We start from the raw sequence: 19409 nt of genomic DNA, 5'->3' as shown, positions 1-19409 counted from the left end.
ATATTTGTACGTGTTGATGAGGTCCCCTCTCAGTCTTCTCTTCTCCAGGCTGAACGGGCCCAACTCTCAGCCTTTCCTCGTAGGGGAGGTGCTCCAGTCCCTTTATCATCCTAGTTGCTCTCCTCTGGACTCTTTCTAGGAGGGAACTGTTTAACTCCAAACAAACTGTATTAACCGACGACTTCAAATGTCATGGAAACACTTCTCATACCAACAGGCTTTGCAGCATTTTTCCTTTTTTTTTTTTTTTTTTTTCCAAATTCTATGAATACTTTTGGAAACCCCTCAAGGGTTTCAGCTGTAACGCTGGGTTTTTTTATTTGATATTTTGAAGGAAACAGCCTTTTTGGACAAGACTTAATTTCTTGGAGGTTAGCAGATCAGTCACTAGCATGCTAGTTGTCATTAACAGCGTTTGTAATGACTGTGAAACAAAACATGAGAAGGAAACGAGATGGCAAAGGAAACATTATCAGATGACTTTGTTGTGAGCTCTTTACGCCGCTAAGATTGGAGTTCATGGGAACTTTTTCCGACTGTGCAAACAGAAGCCAACAGCTAAATTATTTTCCCTGAGATTTTTACTTGCAATGGGACAATCAACGTGGCTTTTTGGTACAAAATTATTGATTGACGTTTTGGAAGTCTGGTTGCATGATCAATGGGAAGAAGTCAGTTGCTGCAGAATTACTGTCCTGTGAAATGAAAGCAAAGGTACACGAATTAAAATTGCTCTTGGCCACTGAATATGGTTCTTTTCCGAGGGTGAAGATGTTCGTTTATTCTTTTGTGCGCTCGGTTGCACGTGTGGTACAATCTGTGTAATCAGAAGCGTTGCATTAATGTCTCCTGTGGTCTGACAGGTGAAGTCAAATTGTTCATAGTCACGTCGCTGTAGATAGGATGAAAATAACTTCGAGGTTTAGCTGCCTTCATACTGAAAAGGTTCTTTGAGCAAGCATGTGAAATATAGTTAAACTGTTACTAGAATTTATGAAGTGATCTTGCTCAAGGGTCATTTTAATGGAATTTCTCCAATTGTCTCTTTTTCAGGAGACCTCATGGAAGGGGAGCTTTATTCTGCTCTCAAGGAGGAAGAGGCCTCTGAATCGGTTTCCAGCACGAACTTCAGTGGTGAAATGCACTTCTATGAGCTTGTAGAAGACACAAAAGATGGGATCTGGCTGGTACAGGTATAGAAATTCAATCCTTTATTTTTATTTATCACATCCAAAATGTGTTTCAAAGGAGGAGTTGATGAGGGTAGTTAAGTAGGAGTAAAAGTGTGTAACGGAGTGATGGTGGCAAAGCTAAACTACATCGGGGAGATCGTAAGGCATAAATCCGTTCGAGAAACCACGAAAGACTGGAAGTGACAGAGTTCCTATACAGGCAGGAAGAAAAACCCCCTGTTATTCTGTGGATTGCTTTTTGAAAACCAGGTACTTTAGAACCAGAAAACAAGCAAAGCAGCACACGCTCAAGTACACAGACTCTGCCAGTACTTGGCCCTGGTATTGTAAGAGCTTGTGTAACGTGTGAAGTAGGTGCGTTAAGTGTAGATCCCAGGTGCCGCTGATGTTGCTCTTCCTTTTGGTTGCCTTACATGCTGAGACCCAACCAGTTTAAGTTCCTGTTTATTTAAGGGGCTTAGAGTACTTTTAGAATCTCTGGTGCTTCTTCATGAAGGCCAGATCTCAGTGTGCAGCTTCCCAGGCTAGCAGGCTGCTTCTGCAATGTATTCCAGTAGCCTAAAGTTAACCTTCCCCCAAAACTTGTGGCCTCACCAATTTTAGAGTGTGCTTCCCCAAGGCTGCATAAGAATAGGAGAACATTTAGGAAAAGAAAGACTTTTGCAAATAGAATTCTGCAACAATTTATCATCACTCTTGAGAACATAAGTAATCTAGACTAAAATGTAAAAATGCTTTTCTGCATCAACCTCTCTATCAATAAGAATTTTTTTTTTTTTTAAGGCATAAATCCTCTGCTAACAGCCACGTCAGGCAATTGCAATTCTCCACCAGACAATTAATTGTTCAGATGACAGCTCTCCTGCCTGGTTTGTCTGGTCTCCTCACTTCATGTTTTGTATTTAAATAGATTATCAAGATTTAATGACTTCCTGTTATTAGACCTGTGCTGTGTCACCACATCAGATCTCACCCTAAAATAGACAATGAGAGGGCAGATTACCTTGACAGTCAAAATAGCATTTGTGTTGTGGGAAGGACGTTATTTGGAGTTTACTGAATCTAAGTTTCAGGTTTAAATCACACAGAAGGGGATTCTTCAAGCAGAGGGGGAGAGCGTTGAAAGGAGGTTTACACATCTCCAAGCTAGCTGCCAAATACAAGCATGACTACGCTGTGAAAAACCCTCCTTCCTCCCCGCGCAGCTCAGAAGAGTAAAATATGGTAGTTCTCTGTTGTCTGTTGCTTGTAGATTTTTAATCGTAATATGTTTTCAGCTAGCTTTGTAACAGCAGATCTGATAGGCTGTGTTTTGCTATTTCTAGCATGATGAATGTTGTCATCATTCTGGGAATATTTGCACAGCTATTCAGTTGGTCACAATAGCTGTGGAAAAAAAAATTAGTGGAGTTTACTGAATAATTTACTTGCTGAACGCTATTTGTCTGTTCCTCCACAATAAAATCTACCAGACATGTAAAATTTCTTCTTTTCATTCTTGCCTTTCGTGTTTTCATCGCTTTGAGTTTTCATTTGCTCCCTTCCCCACCGTAACTCCCATCTGGATTACTCCTCTGCTGGATTCTTCGTGTCCTTTCACAGGTTTTCCCATCCTCTTCTCTTAGACCTCATCCCTGCAGAGCTGTTTTTTATCATCACTCCCCTGTTCTAATTCTTGATTACCCTCCTTTGCCCATTCTCCTTTACCATTAGGCACCCTGTGGAAACTTTACAGCTAATTAATCAGCTCGATGCTTAGGCAGGGGAGAGTACGAGAGTGAGGATGCCTGATGGATGGGTTTGGTGACCGCAGACAAGGTCGGAGCATTCCCCTGATCTGCTGTTGCTGCCAGCTGGGAAGTGGAAAGGATCCCTGGATCCTTTTCAGGATCCTGACCCTGAATCTCTTGTTTGACGGGCGCTGCTGGAAAGCAGTACAGGGAGAGGAACAGTTCTGGCTCTGCTAGCACAGTGGCTGGTGGTTGAGTTGGTTTTGAAGACTTTAGGATGATGTATGGGAGGATGGGGACTCTGAAGATTGTTTTTATTTTTCCAGTGCATGTAAATGAAATTTCTGGGGTGGCACAGGCTGCTGATGTGATAGCCATCACTGTCTGCAGAGACTCAAAGGAAAAAGAGGAAATTATTATTATTCCTTGGTATGTTTGACACAAATTCGGATGTGACTTTATCATTTAGAGCCAGCAAGATGAATTCCTTGAAGAAAGTCAAAGTCCGTACACAAGGGAAACAGCGTTTTGTGGCTTTGTTTCTTTGTTTTCTGGAAAACCCCATGCAAAGCATCCAGGTTTGGTGGTAATTTACCAGGGTAGCTGTTCACAGGTGCCCTCTGCTCCTCTGTGGAGCTTCCGTAGAGCCACAGACAGCAGCATGTTCTCTCTCCTATTAGCTCATGATCTCATCACCTTTCCTTTTATGCCTTTCCCCTCGCTTGCCAGCTGCTGTTGTGCACTTCTTTGGCTGGCAAAGAGGATGAGCGGAGGCTTCTGGAGCTGCTTCTCGTGTTGGTAGAGGAGTAACACGCAACGTTCTCGCTTTTCCAGACTCTGCTCTGGCTCGTGCTGTCTGGTTAGTCTCTAGAAGACTGTTATATCCAACAATATCATAATCATTACGACTTTGAAAACATACAGTAAATGGTCTACAGATAAAAATCCTCTTTGAACAAAGTTAAAATCTAAATTAATGTGTATTTTTAATTTAAACCGTCCTTACTGTACCATAGTGGTAGAGAGAAGTAAAAGGAACTTTCTTCCTGGCATGGAAGCAGGAGGACAAACTTTTTGGTCATGTGTGGTAGAGGTGCAAAGGACATTATTATGTATATAAAATGTCACAGTCTGTTCCACATCTCAGCTTCTTGTTCAAGTGGTGTAGTCAGGGAGCAAGGGATGTGCCTGCAAGATTTTGGTGGTGGTTCGTTCGTTCTTTTGCTTGCATGTAGGATGCGTAATTTTCACATTTGCCTTTTTAATTTTGCCAGGTGATCAGTTGTTCTCGCTACAAGGAAATTAAGTAGAAACACTCAGTTCTTTTCGCATACATTGTTCAGTATTTGTGTCTTTTCCAGTAGCCCTTCAGGATCGTTTACCGTACGATACCCGATTTTAACTTTCAGGATCCTTCTTGAGAGTCTTCATATCCAGTCAAGGGTGCAGAACACCATCAGCTAGAATGTAATAGCCTGCATATCTGTGTTAATTCATTACAGAAGCTCATTTATGCTCAAGCTCTGACTTAACTGACAGCTTAACCAAGCTGTTCAGACTGGTGCATAGATCACCCCACCTCTCTTGAGACACTACACGTAATTTTGAGGTGGTTAATTTCTGCATGCTATGATGGACGTAGTTTTCTGTCTTTGCCTATTTTGATGTAATTTCTCACGGTCTCTTTCTCAGAAAAGAAAAGCAAAAAATCTCCAGCCATCTCTAATCCACATGGATAGATCCTGAACCAGTTGTGAGTTCTTAGGAAAGAGTGACTGTGAGTAAATTCAGTTTCATCAGCACAGTGCCGAATAATAAACGGAGAGTGAGATGTCTCAGAATTAATAAAAGTACAGTCAGTCATGTAGAAACTTAATGATGTTATCTGGAATAAGTGGGCTTTTTCCCATGCTTGTAATAAATAACTCACCAGCCCATTTATAATTAATTGTACTTCTAAATGAGAATTGTCCAAATATTTTTATTTCTGCTTTATCTTTGGGAGGATAGTTAGCAACATAGCTGTTGATTATAAAGGGTTCTATGAAAAGCACGTAAAAAGCTTAATTAATAGACCACGGTTTTTGAACCTCTGTCTGTGTGGATCTCTCAAAATCTGCCAGCGAGTGCGTGGACTCTTCACAGCAATACCAGGCTTCTTTTGCTCACTTACCCTCTGCAGGCGCTGCGGAAGAGCTCTGGACCTCCAGGGGTCTGGATATCTCAAACTGGAAACTGCCGAACCAGACTGCCAATTCTTGCATACATATAACCGTACCAGGTCATTAAATCAGTCAGAAAACAGTTTTGCCTTTGGCAAAAATCATGCAGTTTTTAACGATTCAGATGTCTGTCCTCCTTCATGTGGAGACTGACTTGCTGAGGCTGGGTGAGGATTGACCGCTCCCGAGGGAACTACCTGTACGTGTGTGTGTGTGTGCAGCAGGAAACGGCGTCTCGTATTTAATAGGTTTTGTTATTCCTGGTGGTTTAAAGCCTGTCACCATGCCCTAGTGCCCAGAGTTTTTGAGCACTCGGAGTTGTTGTCTTTGTGGCTAAAGCTGTAAAACCAAGTTTTGACTATTCATGCGTATTCAAAATTGTGTGCTCTTGGTATGCGCAGGTGTGCCTGACACCTGGTATCCTGGGTAAATTCCAGCTTAGATGATGCCTGAGCTTCCCTTGGTGCTTTCATTTGGATACGGTTTTCTCTTCCTTTTGTGGCATATACTGCTAACCCATAAAGGCTGAGAGGTGCTGCCAATGTGAATATTTTTCTATCACAAAAAATGCATACATGAAAACCCCACATATGCATCACTTAGCTCGGAGCTTCTGCTGTGTTGTGATGATCTCACAATTCTTGCTTTCTGCTTTGAGGTCTTTTTTTTTAGTGTTGTTCCCATCTCTGGCGTGATGTAACAAACACGAATGGAATGACTCTTAATTAAACTAGCAACGCGCAAGGGCTGTCAAACGTGCAAAGTAGACAATTCATCAGGGTGTTTTTCCCTTTAGTGTTACTGAGGTTACTTGAGATTCTTGAGGCCGTTAGAAGCAGTAGTAACTGGTTGTAAGGGCTGATTCTGAAATGTTCTCTTTTAAAAAAAGCTACCTGTCAAGGCTGTTTGGGTTCTGGGGGAAGTTATCCTTGCGTAATCTGTGGTCTGCAAAGTACTCGGGTTGCTGCAAGTTGCTGGAGCGGAGGCAACTTGTTAAGAGCATTTGTTGTTTTCGTTCCAGACAGTATACCTGGTCCTGTGCGTGGTACGTTGTAAGGATTACTCCCCATTAACAAAATACCAGTTAATCCTATTTTAGTATCTTTGCTATGAGGATATGTGTAAGCTCTTTCCTCCATCACGCTGTCATTCTTCTTCTGCATCAAATGGTTAGTACATTTCTTTCCTCTGTATATCTTAGCCATAGGAGAAAGCAGAGAAAATAATTGAAGGAGCTAGAATTGGTTCAAATAATGAGAGTTGAAATACCCTGAAGTGTTGTTTGTTCTGCATTTGTCAGTCTCTGACTTTCATTCTCAGGCCTTGCGATATTTGAACGTTTTTAGTTGTGAGTGAGCTCCAAAACTTACTGAGACCTAATCTTGTTACAGTGACCTGTTTCGAAACCTCTGCATACCTGTCTAAAAGGGATTGAACAAAATCTGGTTTAAATGAACAGAAAATAGGAGAATGCTCGAATAAGGCTACTGGCATGTGCTCAAGTGCTGCTGGAGTACCAGGGCAGGAATCTGTCTTCACGTATTTCATTGCTACAGCAAACTCTTGAACAGCAGCAGTGTTGCCTTGGTTCCTTCCACTTCAATTTCCATCCCATCTTCTACTGGTATTTTAAGAATGTATGTTTCATAAAACAATAAAAAAAAATCCTTAATGGGAACTGGGAATTTAAGGAGCAACTGCATCGATGACCGTTATGAAGCAGATATTGTGATATCTAGGCACGACACTTTTGGTTTGGGTTAAGAAAGAGAGGCAAAGCATCTTCCTGACATTGTCCTATTTTTTCCGAGTTTTTATATCTTTCTGTCTCCAGGGCATTTGTTCTTAAAGTCTGTTTGCTTCTTTAATGTCACAACTATGACTGTTTTAACTTGTAGATCAAAATGATTCTATTAATTACATTCTTGATTGGCCTCTTTTGGGACAGTTCTGTCTAATTCAAAGTCAAGAGAGCTCTTCCAATGCAAAAGGTACCTATGCAAATGCCTGTTCAAGTCATCAGGATTTCTATGATTTCAGTATTGTATCTCTCTAGATTAATTCTATTTTAACTTGGTTTTCTGTGGTATCTGGAAGCCACCTTTCTCGGTATTTGTGGAAACTAAACAAGAAAACTCAATCAGAACGTGTAGAAGTAAATGAGATTTCCAAACCCCCGTCTTTCCATTTTTACTTTGCAGATCTTGGCGGCATAACTGACCTGCAGTATTTCAGTGTCGTTGGTTGAGGATCTCCTGACCTTTTGGGATATTGCGTGGGCCTCCCAAATTCACAGATGTAGTACGAAGAAACTTGAGTCTGAGACTTAAAGGAAGTTTGCAGATGGATGTCCAATGAGGGCCTGGCCTTCTCTTCAGCGTCTTCTTCCACCAAAGAAGCCAGTAATTCATACATAGAGGAAAGATGGGAATTGAGAGCCTGCAGTTAGAGCCAGTCCTCTGGCCCGGGTTAGGTGTCGATGAGGGAGCGGATCTGTTCCCTGAGGAGGGATTGTTAAATGGCAGGGTTACTTTGATCCTGTTGGATTCTCTTAGCCCATTAAGATGATTAATGGATTAATTGGGCTATCTTCATTGTCCTATTTGTCTCTGACATATGATATTTTGCAGACTGGGAACAGAGCTAGTAATAAGAAAAGCTTGAAGAGTTTGTGTTCCTCTGAATGTGGTGTTTGTTTCCCAGCTGTGCTAGGTGATCTCATAAGATACCTTGTATAAGCTTTGTATTGCTTTAAAAGGAAATAGAGCATGTGACCGAAAGGGACCTTCTCGATGAGCGAGTGCAGCTCTCTGCTAAGACTGTGGAATATGTGCTTATAAACCAGCTTGCTGTCTTTCTTAAATCATACGTTGGCTGAGCGTAATACTCCTATTGACTGTTCCGCTCTTCTTGGAAGCCTGTATCCGACTTCTGGCCCAAGCACAGTCTTGGTTAATTTGTTCCTATTGTGCTTAAATTGACATTGCCCTTTAGTTTCACTGACTCCTGATGTCTACCCCACTACTCTCAATATGTGAAGTCAATCAACCAGTTTGTTTTGTTGGGCATAAATAAATCCTGGGCTTTGCTTATTTCACAGCCAGTTAATATTGATGGCTCATAGTTCCTTTTGGATCAACTAATAGACCCAAGGTTTTCCTCCCGTCGCTGTTTCTAACTGATGAACTCCCCGAGTGTCCCGTTCGTTACTGAATTCAATTTCATTTCTGACACTCTGCATTACAAGATTTGTCCAGCTCTTCCCGCGTGGCGTTATAATCCTCTTTTGTACACAGACTTTTTTCCCAATTTTGTGTCATCTACAAATGGTTTTGGGAGACTTCAGGTTTCTGCAGGAAGGGCATTGATAGGAATATACGCTGAACTGAGCTCTAAGGTAAATCTATTAAGTCTGTTAGCACCTTTCTGGCCTTTTGATGTTCTCTTGCCTTAGCCAATTTCTTCCTCACTTTAAAACTTTTTTTTTTTTTTTTACTCACTATAAAAGCTTATCTCCAGTTCTCATAAAAATTTTCCACGTGGAATACAGGATACTCTACCAAACTACAGATGTGGTGCTACGTTCCCTTTCTCTTTAAACTCGTTTTTTCTCCTGGAAAAGATGGATTTTTAACTCTCAACTTAATCAGGGATGATACATCTTTAGTAATTGCATGCTGGAAGGGGGTGGAAAATTCAACCATCTCTGCACCTTTAAAATCTGTTCTACAGTCTTGCATACTGTTGAGATCAAACTGGTGGGATAATTTTATCATTTGCTCTTAAATATAGTTACTAACTTGTTATTCTCCTGTCAAAATGTAAATTAGTCTGACAGGGGTTTTATAAGAAGTCGTTGCAGGTTCATCTGTGATTTTGTGTGCTCGTCATATTACAGTTCTGGGATGGAGCTTACCTGCTTACTCTGATTCCAGTGCGTTAAGTTATTTTTGTTTCCATCTTCAGGTGATGGAGTCTCTTCCCATAAACTCGCTAACCTGGTCGTGGCCAGCCATCTCCTCTTCACTGAAAACTGAGTCACAGCATTAATTTTGTTTTAAAAAGAAAATTGTCTTACGTTTCTATCCCATCTTCATTGTATGGTGATCCTGCTGCTTTTCCCCCCATTCTACTCTTACTCATATGACTGAAAAACCCTTTGGTGCAGCTTGTAATATTCCTTGTATGGTCTAACTTGAATTGCTCATTTTTCCTTACATTTTTTTTGATTTCTTGCATATCGTTCTCTGCTAGCTCTTCCTTTTGACCTCTTTTCATTCCTTGTAGGCTCTCAAACATCTAACATCTTCTGACATTCTCTAACATCTCTTTGGAAGTGCCTGCTAGGAAGAAGTGCAGGACTTGACTTTTTTTTTTTTTTTTTTTCCCTTTGCTTGAAATATAAAATCCTGATAGCTTTAACACCTTGGACTTGAAGAACTTCCAGGCCTCTTCCACATTCAAATTCCTGGTCTCCTCAGTCACAGGTTTTTAAGCTAAATTTCTTAGCTTATCAGAATTCACACTTCTTAAATAAAATCTGTTACAAGCGTTTGCAAGTTATCTTTAATTTAAATGGAATTACATTGTGATTGCTTAACCTGCAGGATTTTCTGAGACTTCCTCATCCACAGAGACGCTGACTACTTTCCAGAATACAAACCCTTGCCTCTGTGTGGTGAACTCCCAATGTTGTCAGTGGGTGTTGTCTGCAAGGAGCAGCTGCAGTGGACATGTTTATTTGGGGTTTTTTTGCCATAAGGACATAAAAAACCATGAGCCTGAGAAATTTTACAAAGCTTCGGTGTGCAAACCATAGCAGGGTTCTCTCCATCTAGTTACAAAACACAAACTGCTAGTTCTGTCATTGTCCTTCAGCATAAATAATTTTCTCTAAGAGGAAAGACTTTTCCATAGGAAGGGAATTAAAGTGGTATTAAAAAAATCCACAGTACAGCCAGATGACAGTAAAACTTACTGGTGACCGTATTTGCAACAAATTCTCTTGACCCTTAAGGTGAATATTATAACGTCAGACAGAAGCAGCAGCAGAGCAGGATCATCCACATAAAATCAGCACGCTCTCAACAGCTGTGCTAGGCTTTTACAGAACGTGCAGACGGAATCTTGGAAGAGATCGATCTCTGAGTAGTTACACCAAAGAGTAATCCAGTTATCAACCTTTCACTTTTATGCTTACTAATAAAACGTAGTGATGCCTTACGATGTCGGATGCGTTTATTGTGCCGTAGATAGCTCTGAGGATGTGCTGGCGTTAAGGTGTCTTTAGGAATGTGATCTCTTTTAGTTGATGTACAGGAAAGGAGGAAATTTAACGTATCCCAAGTGATTGTCTCAGTTACATTGGGTGATGTAAAGAAGGCTCCGTAACACAGATTGCCCCGGCTGCTGGTCTCGGTACTTGAAGGTTACGTTTAGCAAATCAGAAAGGCTCTTCTAGGTGATGTGTCTGTCTTGAGAACAACCTGAAGGATTCTTATCTAGATGTTCACCTCTGGTTTCATTTAAACATTTTGGGCTCAGTGGAACGGGAGTGTAATCCATAACTTCAGTTTAACTTTGTTTCCTTATGTAGAACATTCTGCTTAGTGAATTCGCTGATTTTCAGTTTCTGAGTGGATGCTACTTACCACAAAGCAGGTCTTTTTGGGGTTGGTTTTTTTTTTTGAGTCTCAAAGGACAGACACGCTTTGCAGCTCTGCATCTCTGTACACAGAGAACTGTTAATCACAGTGACAACCTAACTTCCAGGGGAAAGCTGACATTTCAGGTTATTAAGTCAGAAAATGATTGGGAGAAGTTTAATGGGGGGTAAACAAATACCTAACAAATGGAAGTTTCAAAACTTAATTTAAAAATATATTTTAAGTGGTTGCCAGTAAGCCTGCAGGAGCATGTGAGGCATTTCTAAAATAGAAACTCTGATGGCTCATGGAATAATGCATGATCGGTCATGTCATTCAAAATTACCTGTCAGCTGCAGGCAGGCAGGTTTTTCTTGGTTTGTTTCCCCTTCCCTATACAGTTATAAGTCAGAGGACGAGTGCTTATTCTTTGTCACTCGTGTCTGCAGAAGCTTACGTCTAGGTAATCTGGAGCACTGCTTTAATATACTAGGTGAGAACAAATTAGACCATGGGATATATCACAGTGAATGATCAGGCTGAAATGGCAGGCAGGGCATGGCAGTTGGTGGAACAGTCACGTAAAGGTACCGAGTGAGTCACTGCCAAAGCTGGAAGGAGTCAAGATTTTTTAGGCATTATCTGGGACTTTAATCACTAGTTTCCACTGCTTAGAAATGGCTGTTGGCAGCCTAACCTGGTACCAGGTACATAGGTTCCAACTCATTGTGCTTGCTCTGAGACAACATTTCTTTGGCATGTAACTTTTCATGGAGAATTGTAACAGCATAATAGTCTTTTTTTACTGCGAAGAAGAGGAACCTGCTGCACCCTCTGCCTTTCTCTCCTACTATGAACTGGTTAATGACAGTTTTGTTATTTTCCCAAGGTTTTTGTTACCTACCACTGATTTTAGTATCTTAACAGGTACTTAAAATGATGATACGCTTTCGTCTTTCTGCAGAAACGGTATTTCTGTCTTAGAGCTTCACTCTCCAAAGACTCCTAGTGTGACAACCAGTTGCATATACCTATTGTATGTTCTAAGAGAAGGGGAAAACAGTATCAAGGGTGACTAATTCTCTGTTTTCATGAAACTTGCTCTTTATTTCGGGAAGCAAACTTCCTGTGATACTAAATGATTATTTTGTTTTGGCAATAGGTCGTAGCAAACGACAGAAGCCCACTGGTGGGTAAAGTCCACTGGGAGAAAATGGTGAAGAAAGTATCAAGATTCGGCATACGTACTGGCACTTTTAACTGTTCCAGTGACCCCAGGTATATTCTTACAGGATTATCTAAATCCCAGGAATCTCTTAAGGCTCAGCTGTGTTCTGGCAGCAGGGCTTGCTGCGTTGTAAAAGTAGCTGTGACAGAAGGTGGCTTTATTCATGTTTTTATCTCTACTAAAGTCTGTTCAGAATTCTCCATTATACTGTTTATCAGCATCGTAAACACAGACCTGCAGCTTCCTGAAGCATCATGTGGGAAACGCATGATTAGACTGTGCGGAGCGTAATACGGCAGTGGGAGGGAATGGGTGGAAGAATCTGGCCTTATAGTCCAGGCATTCGGGGAGGAGAACTCTGCTTACTTAGGACAGAGCCGAATATATACAGCCCGTGGAAGAGAACTGTATCAGTTGTAGAGTTGTTAAACTGCCACCTGGAAAGGAGAAACACAGGTTAGCATGAACCTTGCAAATAGTGCCTGCTTCTCCAATTACTGACAGATCCTGTTCCCTGACAAATGTATGTATGTTTATATAGAAACTTGCCACACACCCTTTGACAACATACAGTGCGCTATGCAAGATTTGCTGTTGTTTGCATATGATGTCAAACAAGGAAGAACAGCAGAGATAAAGAAGCTGTTAATAATTCTGTGTTGCTGTAAAAAGATTATTATTTATTTTTTTAACATTTCGCTGGAAGCATTGGCTTCACGTGCTGGGAAACTTTGTCTAGAATTCCAGTGGCATGTGTGGATATGCACATGTCCTGCACAGCGTAAGTCCTAAATGTTTACAGAAATCTCAAAATTAATCATAAGAGAAAATTCTTAGACTTTGCAGTGCTTATGCAAAATAATCTGGTATAATCAAAACACTGGCATTTGAACATCTTAAAAATTTGGCAGTGTTTCCCTTTGCGTAGCTCTTAACCAGTCTTAATGTTATGATCAAATATTATGTTTTAAATGAATTCATTTTTTCCTAATACAAGAAATATTTTGTTGAGTAAACCCTTGTGAATAGTTCTCATCAGGTTGCAGCTGAAATTCAGAAAAACACCGCACGCTACAGTAGTCAGGATGCCTTTATGAGTAGGGTGGTATCTTATGGCTCCTTCTAAAAATGATACATTCAGATTCCTGAGGTGGGAAGTTGTAATTGTCTAAATAGATGTTGATAGACCAAAACCAGAGAGGATGTAGGTAAGATGGCTAGTGAATGAGGTGGCTGGCCCCTATTTCAATTTTACATGCCTGCTGGCTGTGTAATGTTTTGATTGTTGAAACCTGCCAGTCATTTCCTAAAAGCGGGACTGGATAAATAAGGTGGCATAGCGATGCCCGTAGGAAAGATGCATGAGAGGAGGCACCTTCTGAGTCATTAGACTCGTCTCGTGGTTTCTGGGGCCTGGACCACCACTCATGGTTCAGCCTTGGAGAGCCTCTTCTTTTAGGTATGGATTTGGAGCTCATCTCATCTCAGCACTCTGCCTGCCAGACAGCGGGGGTATTCTTTGAGCCCAAGTCACTCGGCAGCATGTGTCTGCTTCCTCATCCGCTGGTTTTGTGGCGCGCTCTCTCACCACATCTCTTAGCCTGTCTGCATCCTTCCAAAATAGCCCCAGTAGGAAGCAGACACTCATCAGCTTCATTAAAGCAGCTGCGAGCAGGCCAATGTCTTGTTTCGCCAAGCGTCAGTGACGTGAACTAGGATGGAAGGAAGCGCTGGGAAAGTTGTCTACAGGCTTGGGAAAGCTGTGGGGCATTGAGCTGCACGGTAGTGGTTATCTTGGCTGGAAGGCCAAGGGAAAATAGCTTCTAATACTAAAGCTTTGTAGTGAAGAGTCAGCTTGCATATTTTTCAAATCCAGTTACAAAGCAGGACTGACTGTATGGCCTTGTTTACTACAATGACCCATGAAAATTCACACTATTCCTCTTCCTGGTTTATGGATATGTATCTCTTTACAACATTTCTGTACGGTTGATAAGAAACATATTGCAAGAATAAATACACTTTGCCAGAGAGTATCGGGTGCCGGCATTTCCTACCGTTATATGTAAAGATTCCCAGGTGCTCAGCATGTCTCATTTTTGGGCTCGTAACAGAAATTTAAGGACTGCAGCTCCAGGGCTCTGAAACGCTGTAATCTAACCTGCCATTTTCTTTGTAGATACTGCAGGAGGAGGGGTTGGCTGAAATCCACCCTCATAATGTCGGTCCCACAAACCAGTACCTCCAAGGGAAAAGTAATGCTTAAGGAATACAGCGGGCGCAAAATCGAAGTGGAGCACATTTTCAAGTGGATCACAGCCCATGCTGCTTCTCGGATCAAAACCATCTATAACTCTGAACATTTAAGAGAAGAATGGAACAAAAGTGACCAGTACCGTGTGAAAATATACCTGTTTGCCAACCTCGACCAGCCCCCGGCGTTCTTCTCTGCACTAAGTGTAAAGTTTACTGGAAGAGTAGAGTTTATTTTCGTGAACGTGGAAAACTGGGACAATAAAAGTTACATGGCAGAAATTGGTATCTACAGGACACCATCGTACATACTGAGGACTCCCGAGGGGATTTACAGATATGGAAATAACACTGGTGAATTTATATCACTGCGTGCCATGGATTCCTTTTTGCGCTCGTTACAGCCAGAAGTTAATGATTTATTTGTTTTAAGCTTAGTTTTGGTTAATCTGATGGCTTGGATGGACCTGTTTATTACACAAGGCGCTACTATAAAGCGTTTTGTGGTTCTTATAAGCACTTTAGGGACGTATAATTCATTGTTAATTATTTCCTGGCTACCCGTCTTAGGGTTTTTGCAACTACCCTATTTAGACAGCTTTTACGAGTACAGTTTGAAACTCTTCAGGTACTCTAACACAACTACTTTGGCTTCTTGGGTAAGAGCTGACTGGATGTTCTACTCTTCGCACCCAGCCCTCTTCCTCAGCACGTACCTTGGCCACGGTTTACTAATTGATTACTTCGAGAAGAAAAGACGACGCAATAACAACACCGATGAAGTAAACGCTAATAATCTGGAGTGGCTGTCAAGCCTGTGGGACTGGTACACCAGCTACTTGTTTCATCCTATCGCTTCTTTTCAACACTTTCCTTTTGACTCGGATTGGGATGAAGACCCGGATTTGTTCTTAGAGCGGCTGGCCTTCCCCGATCTCTGGCTTCACCCTCTGATACCAACCGATTACATAAAAAACTTACCGATGTGGAGGTTTAAATGCCTTGGCGTCCAGTCTGATGAGGAAATGCTGGAAACCTTTCAAGACAGCGAAAGTGACTCTGACAGCGAAAACAAAGAGGTCTTCAGCAGTGAAAAAGAAGTCTCGGAGGACGATGAGCTGAACGTGTTTCATAGGCGCAGTGAAGGAGAGCCTCGGTGCGGTGCCGAGACCTGTTCGTGTGCCAATAAATATTGTCATCACGAGCCATATGAACGGAAAGCGAGATCCTACGGCTCGTACAGCACCGCGGGTGACCTGGAGCCAGACTGGTCAGCCTGGCCCTCTGAGATGTTGCACTGTACAGAATGCGTTGTGTGTCTAGAAAATTTTGCAAATGGTTGTCTGCTGGTGGGCTTGCCGTGCGGCCACGTGTTCCACCAGAATTGCATCGTGATGTGGCTGGCCGGCGGGCGACACTGCTGGGCTGTCTGCAGGTGGGCTTCGTACAAAAAAAAGCAGCCATACACACATCCGCAGCCTTTGTCGAATGATAGCCCATCGTAGCTGTGTGCCGATGTCCTTTGTAAGCTTTCAGGATATTACTGCTTGCCTTTTAAATGTTAGTCACTTAAAAAATTTATGTGGTTTGAAGTTTTAGTTTAAATGTTAGTGCAGTGAACTAAAGTATTACATGATGCTAACGTTAACGACAGAATCATTTGGTTGCCTTTGTATGTTGAACTGAATGCATACTTACCGTACAGTAACTTTTTCTTTTCAAGATCTGGAAACTCGATGCTCTTTGTGTAAGCACAAAAATCAAGCCTACAACAGAAGCATATTCCAGCAAACGTTTACGAGTTAGGATGTGGGTGAAATCGAAATTCTAATCGGAAACAATTGCTTAATTTAAGTGTTTCTTATTTTAGAGTCTGTTCAGCACATCTTTGTTGAATAATGTATGTTGTAAGACAGTACCATTTAAAAAGAAATCAGTGAAATAAATTATTTTAAAAGGAGATTTGTAATGTTAATTGTTTTGATAAATATTTTGTGTGTATGGTTACGGATGTCTTGCTGGTCTGATTTATCTGTGAAGACAATAAAAATATAACACAATTTTTGTGACTAATAAATCATCTCCTAGCGACGCAGGAGTTCATTGCTCCAGTGTTGGCCACTGGCCGAGCGGAAGGTGACAGTGTTTCACTGGGAACTACTTTCTTCGTTAGTCCTCTGCGTTGAGGTGCTTCTCCGCTCAACCAGTGGTTTTCCAGTTGATTACAAACTCCATTATCAGACAGAGACCCGCTTCTGCCAGCTGTCTCTCCAGCACCTTCATCTGCAGACATCTGGGAAGACTTTAGGGTAGCCCTTCTACAGCCTCAAACTAAACCATCCTGAGGTAACAGAATATTGTCACGCAGTGACAGAATTGGCTCCTGAAGGTAAAAATTGCCAGATTCCAACTGCTGGTATTTTAGGGCGATTTCTGATTTCTTGGTGAAAAGCGATAGTTGTTTGATGTCATAAAAAATTGAGCCTGTTGTTTTCTTTATATTTCAATATGAAACTCTGCTTTTGGTTTTACCTTTCAGGAATCATCTGGCTGAAAATCCAGAGAGGAAAAAAAGGGGGGGGAGAGAGGAAGGAAAAAAAAAAACCAAAAAGCATGAGATAATGTAAGTAGAAGAAAAGGCTATACTAGAGAAGTGTTTTCAATTGTCGTATTGTTTTATTTCTTTCCTAGTTTTTGTCCATGTGGTATGAAAGGAGGATAATTAGATGAAGATGATAATAGGAAACGTAAACACGGGTCCCTCTTGCAGTTACGATCCATCTCGCTCCCTGTGCCTTTACAGAGCTGGGAGGCTGGCGCTCACAAAGCTGTCCGGCATGGTTGCGTCTGCCCAGGGTTATCTGGGCACTGTCCTTTTTAATAACGAATGTTTCATGCCTCCAGTCACCAGGTGTCCTCCCAAGAGGGTATTCTCCTAATCATCAGAAGAGATGTATTTTAATTGTGAGTACTTTCTCCTCTCTCGTTTTCTTTTTCTTACTGCATTACTGAAGTGGGGAGGTAGAAGGGGCATAATATCACCAACGCTCCTGTGGTCCGGAAGGTGATTTTTATTCCAGTTGAGGCCTGTCGGTGCATGCCCTTTACCTGTCACGAGAGCTGTGGCAGAGCAGCAGAGAGGCATAATGAGGGCAAAGAGCATTTCTGCTTCCAATTTGTGCGGCAGTGTGACACTTAGCCCGTGTGCTCAGCAGCAGCAGCTGGGGTTGAAATCCACCTTGTTTCAGGGCTGTCTTGACACCTGCACTGAACTGATGCCTGGCCATCCCAAAAGGGGAATAGACAGTGAATGTAAATAAGGCTGTAGATGATGTACTGAAGTACACAAGCGAACCGCTGCGTTCACGGTCCACTGCGGCCTTTCCCCGGTACCTCAGCATTTTGCCAGACACTGCAAGCAGCAAGTTCAAGCAGCGCCGTGTCCTCGGGGCACTGTGCGCTGCTGGAGCGCAGCTCTGCTGCAGAAAGCTGACCTCGTACAAAGCCTGGGCCCAGGCAGCTCCTGTGCACAGGTTCAGCCTCATTTGCAAGCCATTGCGCACGCCTGTTTCAGCTGAAGACTTGCTTTAATGGCCTCAGTTGCTCTACTGGTCCAGTTCTTTTGATGAACGACACAAACTGCTGTTTAATTAGCAGGAGAGCCGCAGAGAGCACATCCATATGAGCAGGTAATTATGACCAGTAGAGAGCTGTGACTGAAAGTTTGGGCCCCTCGTGTCCAATAGCCTGGGTTATATAAATTGTTGCGATCCAGTTCTGGCGATGCATCTGTTTCAAAATCCACAGCAGCTGGCGTAGCGTATTGGTAGTCCCAGCAGGCAAGAAAAAGCAGTTGGATGTATTTATTTTATAAAACGCTCGTGTCAGGAGCAGCAGAGGCATCCAAGTAGGATTGTTTTCTACGGAGCGCAGAATCTCAGACAGCCCTTACCCGATGTGTTGACAGTTTAAAATCCGGAGAACAGAGGAGAGACTGTGCCTGTAACAAGGTCAGCAGTTTCGCTGCTCACTTGTTTTGCCTCGCTGGGCTGGCTTGTGCTAGGAGTTGTAAAGTGTCTTAACGGAGATGCTAAGCATTCCTGAAGTAGTGTTTTATTCTCTACATTCCTGAAAGCTGGCAGCCAACTGCGAACAGAAAATGTCAAACAATTGATCTGAGGTTACTTATGTCAGTAGGTTTAATGAGGGCGACTGGTGTTATGTTCCGCTATTAAGAGAGGATGGATTTAGGTCATCTCTGAAGGTCTCTGCCAGTCTTGCTCTCAGCAATTACTGTTTGGTTACCCTGGCTTTCCCACTGCTGGTACCCAGTCCAAAATGAGAGCTCACCTTTCCAAAGGGTATTTCCATCTTTGTTCTGCATTAGGTTTAAGAAGGAAAAAAGACAAAGGTGAACTGTACATTTTTGTAACTGTTATTAAAATGTCTTTCTCTGGGAAATAATCAATGAGGGCAAATACAATTGTAAGGTATTAGATTAAGCTAATAGCACCCTTTTTTTTCTTAAGCTTTTGCACTCTTTTGGTGATTTATTTTTAGTGCTATGTGTCTCAGCTTGTGCATCGGGGCGCATGGAGATGGAGTGGCTTGGCTGGAGCTCAGCCTGTAGCACCCAGCAGGGCAGCTCCAATCTGTTAATTTTGGCCAGGTTACCCACCCTTTGCTGCAGAGAGGATGGCAGAGGGTGGAGGAGAGCCAGGCCTTGCTGGTGGGGCATCTCCAAAAGAACCTTGGCAGCTGAAGACAAGGCAGGCTGTGCTAACAGCGCCTTCTCTTTCCCTTTGCAGCTCCTCCCTGGGCTGCAAGGGAAAGGCATGAAGTCTACTTTGAGTCACCCCTTGCATGACTAGATTTGCTTTCCTGCAATGTGTGTGACGGGGGAGGGCAGGGGGTGGTGTAACCGCCTCCGGCATCTGCATTTATTGCTGTTATAGATACAGCCTACCACAAACTCCTGCTGCTCCACTTCACAATGCCACGGGCCTACACTCGGAGAAGGTGCTCGGGCACTATAAGCACCGGGGCCAAATCCTGTTAACTCCGCCCTACCCCTCTGCTGCCTACCCGTTCCGCACGCAGTGGCGTCAGGGGGCTGTCTGGGGCCGTGTGAAGCGAGG

At 42.5% G+C, this 19409-nt stretch overlaps 1 protein-coding gene across 9 annotated transcripts in view; it reads left to right on the top strand.

The window, feature by feature from the left end:
* Window positions 1-19409, top strand: part of LOC104135250 (charged multivesicular body protein 3) — a 50365-nt gene that overhangs the window by 14977 nt on the left and 15979 nt on the right. Inside the window, exons 2-5 of one of the 9 annotated variants that reach the window (XM_035888622.1) lie at window positions 140-714; window positions 1054-1193; window positions 11953-12068; window positions 14198-16300. In XM_035888622.1, the coding sequence (XP_035744515.1) occupies window positions 1062-1193; window positions 11953-12068; window positions 14198-15776 (1827 nt within the window). In that variant the 5' untranslated portion in view covers window positions 140-714; window positions 1054-1061 and the 3' untranslated portion in view covers window positions 15777-16300. Of the gene's footprint in view, window positions 1-82; window positions 715-1053; window positions 1194-2011; window positions 2418-2483; window positions 6783-7346; window positions 8543-8620; window positions 10807-11952; window positions 12069-12091; window positions 12475-14197; window positions 16305-19409 lie in introns of those variants that run through there. The other 8 variants (XM_035888621.1, XM_035888619.1, XM_035888620.1 and 5 more) reach the window with 8 other exon arrangements.

The sequence above is a fragment of the Egretta garzetta genome, unplaced genomic scaffold, assembly GCF_000687185.1.
Source record: "Egretta garzetta isolate BGI_Z169 unplaced genomic scaffold, ASM68718v1 scaffold241, whole genome shotgun sequence".
Taxonomy (NCBI): Eukaryota; Metazoa; Chordata; class Aves; order Pelecaniformes; family Ardeidae; genus Egretta; species Egretta garzetta.
The sequence above is the reverse complement of the archived record's forward strand: the minus strand, read 5'-3'. Positions and strand labels throughout refer to the sequence as shown.